The sequence below is a fragment of the Anthonomus grandis genome, chromosome 10, assembly GCF_022605725.1.
Source record: "Anthonomus grandis grandis chromosome 10, icAntGran1.3, whole genome shotgun sequence".
In the NCBI taxonomy this organism is placed as follows: Eukaryota; Metazoa; Arthropoda; class Insecta; order Coleoptera; family Curculionidae; genus Anthonomus; species Anthonomus grandis.
The window spans coordinates 6,262,674-6,275,862 of NC_065555.1; the positions used below are offsets into that span (position 1 = coordinate 6,262,674).

At 28.6% G+C, this 13,189-nt stretch overlaps 1 protein-coding gene across 6 annotated transcripts in view; it reads left to right on the forward strand.

The window, feature by feature from the left end:
* LOC126741717 (ecdysone-induced protein 74EF) overlaps positions 1–13,189 on the forward strand; it is a 224,318-nt gene that overhangs the window by 131,054 nt on the left and 80,075 nt on the right. Inside the window, exon 1 of one of the 6 annotated variants that reach the window (XM_050448261.1) lies at positions 10,188–10,785. The exons of the other annotated variants lie outside the window; for them this stretch is intronic. Coding sequence (XP_050304218.1) covers positions 10,365–10,785 — 421 coding nt within the window. The 5' untranslated portion in view covers positions 10,188–10,364. Of the gene's footprint in view, positions 1–10,187; positions 10,786–13,189 lie in introns of those variants that run through there. 6 annotated transcript variants of the gene reach the window in all.

Below are 13,189 nucleotides of genomic sequence, written 5' to 3' on the forward strand. Positions count from 1 at the left end.
ATAAAATATATAAAATATAAAATACATAAGGCTGCAAGGAGAAAATAAAACAAAAACCTTAAGAAGCACACAAAACTATTCATTAAAAAGTTATAAAAACTAACCTAGATTAAAAATGGGAAAATATAATTGTTTAAAATTGTAAATACAATTCCAAGATTAAAATTAAAATTAAATGCTAATATAAAATGGTAAATATTTAAAGTTAAAATTGTAAATATTCTAATTTTACTACGGAAAAAACGACTTTATTTAAGAAAATTATGTATATTTTAAAAAACTTTTGATTTTTTTCCTAAATTGTATTTAATTATTTAATTTAAAAACCACTTTATTTAAATGAATGTTAAGAAATTTGGAAAAATTTTATTTCTTTATTAAATTGAAATTTAATTTCACTCTTTTGTTTATTTTCTTAATAGTAGTAATAATTATTACATTTTTGAAAATTTTCTCAATTAAAAAACGACTTTTTTTTCAAATGATTTTTGTTAAGTTCTATATAATAATTATGCAACACAATTAATACCAACGATTGGAATTCAATGGAAGCACGATAAGCAATTCGAATATATTATGTATTAATTTTTTTTAAATCTTTAACTTATCTATGCTTTGTACTAAATATAGATAACAAGCATTGGAACATTTTGATATTTTTCAAATTCTCGTGAAAAATTATTTTTAGATTAATTTTTTTAAAATTTATCATGAAACTATTTTAAAAAAATTAAATAAAAGTAACATGTATTAAATTAAAGAAATAAAGAAAAGAATGAATAAAAAAAAAAAATCCCACAGAAAACAATTAAAAATGTATGGAATAACAAAATGAGGTTAATACAAAAAAGTCCTTTAACAGAGACCTTATTATTAATTTAAAAACAAAAATGTAAAATTTTTTAACGAAATTGCGTTATAATGTATATTGTTTTATTGTATGTATTTTTCCCTTATTGTTATACCTTGTATTCTTTAAATGTTTATGTAAGCAATTATATAGTAAATTTTGATTGTTTTGTTTGTAGCTTTTATGATAAATAAATATATTATTTATAAAAAAAAATTCTCGAAATTTTCTTGATTTTTTAACAAATTTCAGTAAATTCGTAATCTCAATAAGACTACCCAAAAAATCGTAGCACTTATAGTTTTCGAGATATGACATTTTGAAGGTCCAATTTCGGGGTTAAAAAATGCATTTTTAGGAAATTTTACGACGAACTTTGAATGTCTATTGTGACATAACTAACGCATGAATTTTCAAAATTCCAACGATCCCTTCATACTTCGAACGTTCCAAATCCAATAAAACCATCCAAAAAATTTAATCTTTTTTAGTTTCATAAAATACAGGCACCTTTGAGTTAACTCCTATAATATCAAACTTCAAAAATCTTTTAGAATTACCCATTATTTATTCCACCATTAGCCTTAACATCAACAAAGCGTATTAAATTCCGTAATTTTTTTTTTCTCGCACGTAATTTAATACGCATTTCGATGCAGGAGTCAGACGGGCACGTGCCGTTGCGACCCGAATATTTATAGTCAAACACTCTGTTTCCTTAAATGACTTTTCAGGAATTTATTTTCTATAACCTTTAGGATTAAAACAAATCGACAAAAAACGAAAGTTGCATCATTCAACTGTGTTTGTTCTTCACGCGTTATTTTGTTGGTCTAATTTCCCAAGGCGAGAGGCGAACAACCTGCTTTAACCTCTTCGTTAGCCTTATCCCAAAAATTATTGTTCTTTCAAGGCGAATAAACAAATTTTTACTTTACGTCAGCGAATTAATATTAAAAAAAAAAAAACAGGGAAATGTATACAGTAAGGGAATTTATATGGTTCTTTAATTACGGATGCCCTCGCTGTAAAAATATTAATGGAACCATTAAAATGGAAATTTAAAGTGTAATTTTAACCTTTCAATGGGTCCAATTAGTTTTTAATCACCGTTCAATGGTTCTTCCTATTTATCTTAGAAAATTAATGGAAAACAACCTTCTGGATGGTCTCATTTGCTCCAATGGTTTTTACATAATCTCTTAATTTTTGGTATGGGTGGCAATCCGTCCCTAGCCATTTCGGAGTGCGTATTCTCTTGTCCTCGTCTAGAAATGCACAGGGCGGAAAATAATTTCTTTTGTCCGCAATTATTCACTTCCTCTCGTCTGCTTTACGTCCGTAATATCATTGCTATTAATATTAAGTATCTGTATGGCTGTCTTAAGGGAAAACCGGGTTAAAGGGGGGAAAAAGGCGGAATTTATTTGAATAATGAAAAAAATATATAGTAATAATTAATTAATATTTTTATTATTATTTATAATTTTGATTAAGAAGTTTCCTATATTTCTTTTAAAAAAAATGTTTTTTTTTAATTTTTTTGCTGATTTTTAGATGCGTCAAAAAATTTGTAAGCCAATTTTACATGCGTCAAAGATGTTCACGATGATTGTTACATGCGTCAAAAATGGTTTTTAAGCCTATTTTTACATACAGGTCAACTACGTTCACGTCTATTTTCACACACTAAAAATTAATTTTCCTTAACCTCGAAATTGGACTTTAAAAGTGCCATATCTTAGAAACTATAAGTGCTATGACCTTGCCAGTGGTTTCATTAAATTCAGAAGAAAAAAAGGATAAAACAACCGTTAAAAATTTTAAAATCCATTTATTACTTATTTTTTACACCTGAAATTTTTTCACGTGTCAAAAATGTTCACGCCGATTGTTACATGCGTCAAATGGCCACGAAGATTTGTGGACACATCAAGAATGTTCATAATTCAAAATTATTATACGCGTCAAAATTCTTCAGTTTTGGGAAAGTTGACTGCGAAAATCCCTAAAAATATTTTTTTTGTAGCTTAAAATTGTCATAATCAAAAATGCCATATCTCAGCAACTATAAGCACTTTAGTCTTGCGGGTTACCTTATTGAATATATAAAGAAGGAAGCATAAAACAGTAATTAAAATTATAAAAATTTATTGGTTAGTTTTTTTATAACGCCTTCCAAAGTTCACTACAGAAATTCCTTAACATATTTTGTTTACTCCAAAATTGTATCGTTAAAGTGTCATACCTCAGAAACTATAAATGCTACGATCTTGTGGGTGACCTTATTACATTCAAAAAGGAAGAGACATGGAATATTCGTTGAAATTATAAAAATACAATAATTAATTTTTTCGTAATTGGCAAACAAAGTTTGACATATCTAGTTTTTTAGGCATGAAATTTTTTCACCAAAAAAATTTGACACTGTAACTAAACACTGTAACAGCAAGTTCTCATACTATAGACCATAAAAACATTGAGATATAGTGGGATTTGAGGAGTCTTATAGGAATCACAACATCTTGAAAATTGCAAATTTTTACATGCGTAAAAGTTGTTCACGTTGACTTTTGTACGTGTCAAAAGTCTATTAAGTCAACTTACTTGCGTCAAAAAATGTTCACGCCTTAAAATTTTTGAGTCATTTTTTACAAGCGTCATTTTTGCCAAATTTCACACTTATCAAAATTTTTTAAATACCAAATTTTATTTGCGTCAAAAATTGTTCACGAAAATCTTTACACAAGTCAGAAATTTGCACGCCGATTTTTTACACGCGTCAAAGATGTTCATGTTGATTTTTTACATGCGTCAAAGATGTTCACACTAATTTTTACACGCGTCAGCAATTTTTAAGCAGATCTTTACATGCATCAAAAATGTTAATTTTTTGCACAATCGCGTTTTAAATTTTACTGCGAAAATTCCTAAAAATATTTTTTTACCCCAAAATGAAGCTCTATAACTCAAAAACTGTTAGTGCTACAGCCTTCCAAGTAGTCTCATTGGATTCAGAAAAAAAGAAACATAAAACAGCAGTTAAAATTATAGCAATTCATGTATTGCTTTTTCTACAATCGCCTTCCAAAGTTCTGTGCGAAAATTTCTAAATTTTTTTTTACCCCAAAATTGGATCATATTTGAAGTGTCATATCTCGGAAAATAAAAGTGCTACAAGGTTGTGGGTTATTTCATTGATTCAGAAAGAATGGATTATGAAACAACTGTTAAATTTATGAAAATTCATTATTTCGTTTTCCCACAATAGCCTCCCAAAGTTCACTACTAAAATTCATAAAAATATTTTTTTTACCCGGAAATTACAGTGCAAAAGTGCAATATTTCGAAAACTATAAACCCTATAATTTTGCGAGTGGTTTCATTAGATTTAGAAAAATAGAAATATAAAATAACCGTTGGAGTTATAAAAATCTATTTATTATTACGCTTGAAATTGACTGTCAAAGTTTGACATATTTAATTTTTTAGTTATAGAATTTTTTGATCAGAAATTTTTTTTTTTAAATTTTAAGAGAGGTTTTCACTGTAACAGTAAGTCCTTACCCTATAGTTTATAAAAACATTGGATTATAATGGGATTTGAGAAAATCCATAGAAATTACAGCACTTTGAAATATATATTATATATGAAATATATATATATAATTTTTACTTTATTTACCCTAAAATTAACCATCAAAAATACCGTATCTTGGAAAGTATGAGTGTTACAACCTTGTGGATAATTTCATTAAATTCAGAAAAGAAGGAATATTAAATAATTGCCAAAATTGTAAAAATCCATTCATTAGTTTTTCTGTAATTGACCATCAAAGCTTAACACATCTAATTTTTTAGGCATAGAATTTTTTCACCAAAAAAAATTTTTTTTTCGGCTTTTAAGAGTCTATTGTAACAGCAGGTTCTTATACCATAGATCATAAAAACATTGGGTTATAATGGGATTTGAGCAGATCCACAGAAATTACAGCACTTTGAAAATTCACAATTAATTTTTTTTAATCATAACATTGAATTCTAAAAAATGCCATATCTCAGAAACTATAGTTGCCAAAACCTTGAGAGTGATCTCATTGGATTCAGAAAGAAAAGGATATGAAATAACAGTTGGAATAATAAAAAATTTTTTATTAGTTTTCTCGTAATTGTTTGTCAAACTTTGACATATTTAGTTTAGTTTTTTCAGTTAGCTTAAAATTCAATATCTTAGAAACTAGAAGCGCTATAGCCTTTTGGATGGTTTCATTGGATTTGAAAGGACGAGAGTACGAAGCAACCGTTAGAATCATGAAAATCCATTTATTAGTTTTCCCACTATAACCCTTCAAAGTTTCCCACACGTTGGGCGCCAACATTTTTTTCAATTAGCATAAATGCCTAGAAAACTATAATTTTAGGTAATAGTTTTGGATTTCTAAATTTTTTCGACAGCAAAACAGCAAGTTTTTAACCCATAGATCATAAAAACAATAAGATATAATGCGATTTGAGAAGATCCATAGAAATTACAGCACTATGAAAATTTCACAATTTTCACTTTTTTTGTGTTAAAATTGACTTCCAAAAAATGCCATATCTCAGAAACTGTAGGTGACAAAACCTTAAAAGAGACCTCATTGGATTTAGAAAGACAGGAATATGAAACAACAGTTGGAATATTAAAAATCTATTGATTAGTTTTCTCGTAATTATCTGTCAAACTTTGACATGTTGTTTGTTTGTCAAGTTCTATTACCATAGATCATAAATACATTGAGATTTATTGGCATTTGGGAGATCTATAGCACATTGAAAATACTCAAATTTTATTTTTTTACCCTAAAATTGACCATAAAAAATTCAATTTATTAGAAACTAGAGGCGCTACAATTCTGGATGGTCTCATTGTATTTAAAAAATCGGGAGTATGAAACTACTGTAAGAATCTTATTAACTTTCCCACAATAACCTTCCAAATTTTGCATCAAAAACTCTTAAAAATAATTTTTTTTTACCCCAAGATACCATATCTTGGAAACTAGTACTGCTACCACCTTCCGGATTATTTCATTACATTCAGAAGAGTAAAAACATGAAAATATCATTAGAATTAAAAAAATCGGTTTATTAGTTTTCCCACTATAACCCTTTAGTGTCCCATATGTTGGGCGCCAATATTTTTTTCAATTAATGTAAATATCTAGGAAATTATGATTTTTGAAAGTAGTTTTGAGATTTCAAATTTTTTTAGGATTTTAAGAGATTACCGTAACAGTAAGTCCTCACCCCATAAATCATAAAATAATTAAATTTTAATGAGAATCCGGAGAATCCATAGGAATTTCAAAATTTTCAATTTTTAATTTTTTTATCCTAAAATTGACCATCAAAATTGCATTTCTTGGAAACTATATGTGCTACAACCTTATGGGTTATTTCATTAAATTTTGAAGAAAAGGAATATTAAATAACGACCGAAATTATGAAAATCCATTCAATAGTTCTCCTGTAATTGCTTGTCAAAACTTGACGCATCTAATTTTTCAGGCATAGAATTTTTTTACCAAAAAAAGATTTTCTGTTCGAATTTTAAGAGATTACTGTAACAGCAAGTTCTTACCCCATAGATCATAAAAACATTGGGTTTTAATAGGATTTGAGCATATCCACAGAAATTACAGCACTTTGAAAATTCATAATTAACTTTTTTTAATCATACCAGTGACTTCCAAAAAATGCCATATCTCAGAAACTATAGGTGCCAAAACCTTGAGAGTGATCTCATTGGATTCAGAAAGAAAGGAATATGAAACAACAGCTGGAATTAAAAAAAAAATTATTTATTAGTTTTCTCGTAATTGTTTGTCAAACTTTGACATATTTAGTTTAGTTTTTTCAGTTAGTTTAAAATTCAATATCTTAGAAACTAGAAGCGCTATAGCCTTTTGGATGGTTTCATTGGATTTGAAAGGACGAGAGTATGATATAGCCATTAGAATTATGAAAATCCATTTATTATTTTTTCAGTTCCAAAATTTGCATCGAGAATTCCCAAAAATAATTTTTTTTACCTCAAAATTACCATATCTCCGAAACTATTATAGGTACCAATCTCCGGATCATTTAATTACATTTAGAAGAATGAAAACATGGAAATATGATTGGAATTAAGAAAATCGGTATATTAGTTTTCCCACTATAACCCTTCAAAGTGTCCCACACGTTGGGCGCCAATATTTTTTTCAATTAGCATAAATGCCTAGAAAATTATAATTTTAGGAAATAGTTTTGGATTTCTACATTTTTTAGATATTTACTGTAACAGCAAGTTCTTATCCCATAGATCATAAAAACAATAACTTATAATGGGATTTGACAAGATCCATAGAAATTACAGCACTTTAAAAATTTCACAATTTTCACTTTTTTTAGGTTAAAATTGACTTCCAAAAAATGCCATATCTCAGAAACTATAGGTGCCAAAACCTTAAAAAAAACCTCATTGGATTTAGAAAGAAATGAATATGAAATAACGGTTAGAATAATAAAAATTTATTCATTAGTTTTCGCGTAATTATCTGTCAAACTTTGACATATTTAGTTTTTTAGCCATGGAATTTTTTCAACAAAAAAAAATCCTTTTTTAAATTTGAACTGACTACCTACTCTAATAGCTAGTTCTATTACCATGGATCATAAAAACATGGAGATTTATTGGCATTTGGAAGATCTATAGCACATTGAAAATATTTACCCTAAAATTGACCAAAAAAAATTCAATTTATTAGAAACTAGAGGCGCTACAATTCTGAATGGTCTCATTGGATTTAAAAAGTCGGGAGTATTAAACTACTATAAGAATTGGAAAAATCTTCTTATTAACTTTCCCACAATAACCTTCCAAATTTTGCATCAAAGCTCCTAAAAATCATTTTTTTTTACCCCAAGATTACCATATCTTGGAAACTATTACTGCTACCACCTTCCGGATTATTTCATTATATTCAGGAGAGTAAAGACGTGAAAATATCATTAGAATTAAAAAAATTGGTTCACTAGTTTTCCCACTATAACCCTTTAAAGTGTCCCACACGTTGGGCGCCAATATTTTCTTCAATTAGCGTAAATATCTAGGAAATTTGAAATTAGTTTTGAGATTTCAAATTTTTTTAGGATTTTAAGAGATTACCGTAACAATAAGTCCTTACCCCATGAATCATAAAATAATTAAATTTTAATGAGAATCCGGAGAATCCATAGGAATTTCAAAATTTTTTATTTTAAATTTTTTTACCCTAAAATTGACCATCAAAATTGCCATATCTTGGAAACTATATGTGCTACATCCTTATGGGTTATTTCATTAAATTTAGAAGAAAAGGAATATTAAATAACGACTAAAATTATGAAAATCCATTCAATAGTTCTCCTGTAATTGCTTGTCAAAACTTGACGCATCTAATTTTTCAGGCATAGAATTTTTTTACCAAAAAAAATTTTCTGTTCGAATTTTAAGAGATTATGTAACAGCAAGTTCTTACCCCATAGATCATAAAAACATTGGGTTTTAATGGGATTTGAGCAGATCCATAGAAATTACAGCACTTTGAAAATTCACAATCAACTTTTTTTAATCATAACATTGACTTCCAAAAAATGCCATATCTCAGAAACTATAGGTGCCAAAACCTTGAGAGTGATCTCATTGGATTCAGAAAGAAAAGTGGATAAAACAACAGTTGGAATAATAAAAATTTATTCATTCATTTTGTTGTAATTGTCTGTCAAACTTTGGCATATTTAGTTTAGTTATTTCAGTTAGTTTAAAATTCAATATTTTAGAAACTAGAACCGCTATAGCCTTTTGGATGGTTTCATTGGATTTGAAAGGACGAGAGTACGAAATAACCGTTAGAATCATGAAAATCCATTTATTAGTTTTCCCACTATAACCCTTCAAAGTGTCCCACACGTTGGGCGCCAAAATTTTTTTCAATTAGCATAAATGCCTAGAAAATTTTGTTTTTAGGAAATAGTTTTGTATTTCTACATTTTTTCGACAGGAAAACAGTAAGTTCTTATCTCATAGATCATAAAAACGATAAGTTATAATGCGTTTTGAGAAGATCCATAGAAATTACAGCACTTTGAAAGTTTCACAATTTTCACTTTTTTTAGGTGAAAATTGACTTCCAAAAAATGCCATATCTCAGAAACTGTAGGTGCCAAAACCTTAAAAGAAACCTTATTGGATTTAGAAAGATAGGAATATGAAATATCAGTTGGAATAGTAAAAATCTATTGATTAGTTTTCTCGTAATTATCTGTCAAACTTTGACATATTTAGTTTTTTAGTTACGGAATTTTTTCAACAAAAAAAAATCCTTTTTTAAATTTGAACTGACTACCTACTCTAATAGGTAGTTCTATTACCATAGATCATAAAAACATGGAGATTTATTGGCATTTGGAAGATCTATAGCACATTGAAAATATTTACCCTAAAATTGACCAAGAAAAATTCAATTTATTAGAAATTAGAGGCGCTACAATTCTGGATGGTCTCATTGGATTTAAAAAGTCGGGAGTATTAAACTACTGTAAGAATTGGAAAAATCTTCTTATTAACTTTCCAACAATAACCTTCCAAATTTTGCATCAAACCTCCTAAAAATCAATTTTCTTTACCCCAAGATTACCATATCTTGGAAACTATAACAGCTACCACCCTCCGGATTATTTCATTATATTCAGGAGAGTAAAGACGTGAAAATATCATTATAATTAAAAAAATCGGTTCATTAGTTTTCCCACTATAACCCTGTCCAAGTGTCCCACACGTTGGGCGCCAAGATTTTGTTCAATTAGCATAAATGTCTAGGAAATTACGATTTTAGGAAGTAGTTTACTGATTTAGAAATTTTTGTTTACACACGCTTTTCTCGGTTTCAAGTAAGAAATCCTGGAATATTTCAATAATCTATTTTGACATGACAACAAAATAAAAACAATAAAGAACCTAAAAAATCCGACCAATTGGCTACCAAAACACTCCCACACACACAAAATTACGCATAACAAAAATAAACGGAACATCTTTGACGATTAAAGACAATGATGATGATGTTGATGATGTTGTTGATGTTGATGATGATGATACATCAAAACCACACGTACGCACCTTAACCTACACCAACACGACACTTCTGCGCCCCGACATGAAAAACCGGCCGATTTCCCTTTCGTTTTAGCGCCGAAGATGCCCGAACGGAGCCATAACACGGTCCTTCGTGAGCCGGCACTGAATTCCGAATTCCGAATCGGAGTTAGTGGGTTATAGACACTCGCCGACGGTAGACGCGATTATTCCGAAAGCGAGAGTAGTCAATTTATCAAACAAAAAAAAAAAAATTATTTTTTTTTTTAAACAATTAATCAACCGGTAGTGAGTGACTTTATTTATTTATCAATATAACTATCATTTAGTGAGTGACTTTGTTATGTTAATAATATGACAATGATAATGCTGAAGCCCCACCAGAAAATCCCCGAGATGCCTCTGATATCCAGCCTGGCTCCCCCACAGAGGAACATGTTTGTTATCAAACACGAGAGTCCTAGTCCAGAGATTTATCCTCACGTTGGGTTTCCTAACTCTCCCAGTCCTAGGTTGACTATTATGGAGGGTCGTCGAGGAGGAAGTCTTGCGGAGGAGGAGGAGGATGAGGATGAGGAGGAGGAGAATCAGCAAACTGAGATTGACGTGGAGAACGATGATAATGAGGCTCCCTTGGATTTGAGGGTGAATTTCGGTAGGGGTGATGGTAGTTCTAATAGGGATTCTGGCACCGAGAGTGACGATACTGATGATAAGTTGATCATACACGATGACGCAGATTATAAGCCTTATAAGAAGAGTCTTATTAAGAGATGTAAGTTTTTGAACCATGTGAAGGGTTAGGGAATGAGGGACTAGGTTTTTCATTATGTCTTCATAAGGATTTCCTACTTCAATACATTTTTTTTTAAATTCAGGAGTGCTTAAGTCTATACAAACAAGAATAATTTTTAAAATATTCCAGGACTCCTTACTTACATCCACAAAATAAATTCATTATTTAAATAATTCCTGGATATCGAAAAAAAGGCCTTTTTCCAAATGAACTCTCAATTAAGAGACCCAATAAAATATTGTCATATATGTTGGGCGCCAAAATAATGTCCGATTTTTTTGATAAATATTATTTTTAGCAAATTGGAAAATCAGTTTTTTCTTATAGGCAGTTGAGGTAATTTTTGAAGCCTTCTTTGACTGAAGTTATCCCGAATTATCCAGGAGAATCTTATACGCAATAGATGTTCCCGTTTACACAAACCAAATTGTTTATTACAATGGTTTTTTATGTTTCCCACATGTTGGGCGCCAATTTGTTGTTAATTAGCAAAAATGAATATTTCCTATTTGATGGTTTTTCTCTATTTCATTAAAATAAGCTAAAAGACTAAAGGAATTATAAATGCTACAATGTTGAATTTTAAATTAAAAAAAATCTCTGATGTCTGTTTTGATTTTCCGATTAAATTAACAAAAAAAATCTCAAAAATAATTTTAAGAAGGTCTTCTATAATTTTTTGAAAAATAATCTTCTATTTATGCTCATCCAGAAATTGCATTTTTTTTTAGAAATCCCAGGTGTTATATTGAACAAAAACTGAATTCCAACATTCTATACATAAATTTATTTAAATATTTATTACAGGATTCCTTACTTAGATCCACAAAAAAAAATGTTAAAATTTTCTGGATTTCGTAATTTTATTTTTAATTTCTCTCGATTTTTTGACTCAAATTTCTATTTACTCTCCTTTCCTGTTTTTCAATTTTGCATTTTTTATCTCTGATTTTTTTTGATGGTTTTTGATTAAATTTGAAGTTAGTTTTGCATTCTTTTATTAAAGGAAAAGTAATAAGAAGTGCCAGGGTTTTGTCCTCATCTAAAAAAATATGTTGGGAATCTTCCAGGATTTTCTACGTATATAAATATGAAAAATATTTATTTTTTTAATTTCAGAATTCCTTACTTACGCCCAAAGAAAATAAATTTTTAAAAAATTTCTGAATTTTATACTCATCATAAAATTTTAAAAATATTTGGTATATTCCAGGATTTCCTACTTACGTAAATAAAAAATAATTATATTCTTGAAAAAATTTAAGATATTTTAATTACGGTGAAAAAAATGTAATTTTTAAAAAATTCCCGGATTTTGTATTCATCCCAAAACAAAAATTAAATATTAGGAATATTTAAAATTATTTACTTACCTAAATACAAAAATATTTTTATTTCAATATTCCATTAATCCTTACGTAACTTTTTAAATATTCCCAAGTATTCTATTCATTTAAAAAAATATTTGAAATATTTAAAGATTATTTTTGGAATATTTTAGGATTTCATACTCAGCCACATTTAAAATCAAATTTTTGGAAAAATTAATTTTTAAAAAGATGCTCCAAGGTTCTTACCCACTACCAAAAGACAAAAATGTAAAAATCCAAAAAAAGCACTCAACATTTTGTGAAAAACTTTTGAGAAACCCCAAAACTGTACCTGTACCCTGCACCTCCAAGAAAATAGTATTTAAAAAAAAATTCCAGGACCTTGTACCTATTTAAAAAAAATTGTTGAAATATTCCAGAATTTCTCTATTTCTAACCAAATTAAATTTTTCAAAAATTCCTGGATTTTATACTTTTGTAGCTTTTTTGCTAAATCAGTATTATTATTAGGATTCAAAGAAAAATTACGTCAAATGCCTGGAATAAGGTTTTCAAAAATTTTTAAAGTGATGTTGAATTCTTGCAAGAAAAATACAATTTTTTGAATACTCTTAAAAAACTTAAAAAAAAAACACTTCCTGGAAAATGTCATTAAATTCCTGGAATTTAATTAAAATATGTTTTCAGTGTCTGAAAGATCCAAATATTTACTAATATTCAAAATCAAATTTAAAAAAAATGTTTTTTTTTTAATTTCTATATTGTCTATCCGGAAACCAAAAAAAAGTGCGTAGAAATTTAAAAAAAAACTGAAAATTTTGTGGAAAAAACCCCAAAACTACTTTGAATAGAAAATAGTAATTTTTGCTAATTAACAACAAATTGGCGCCCAACATGTGGGACACCTAAAAAACCAATGGAATAAACAATTTGGTTTGTCTAACCTGGACAATCTATTGCTAACTATCTAGTGAATTTCCGGTCAATTTAACCTCATTTCCTCTTCCAGACAGTCAAAGAGGACGAATTTCCCTTCAAAAATGACCTCAACT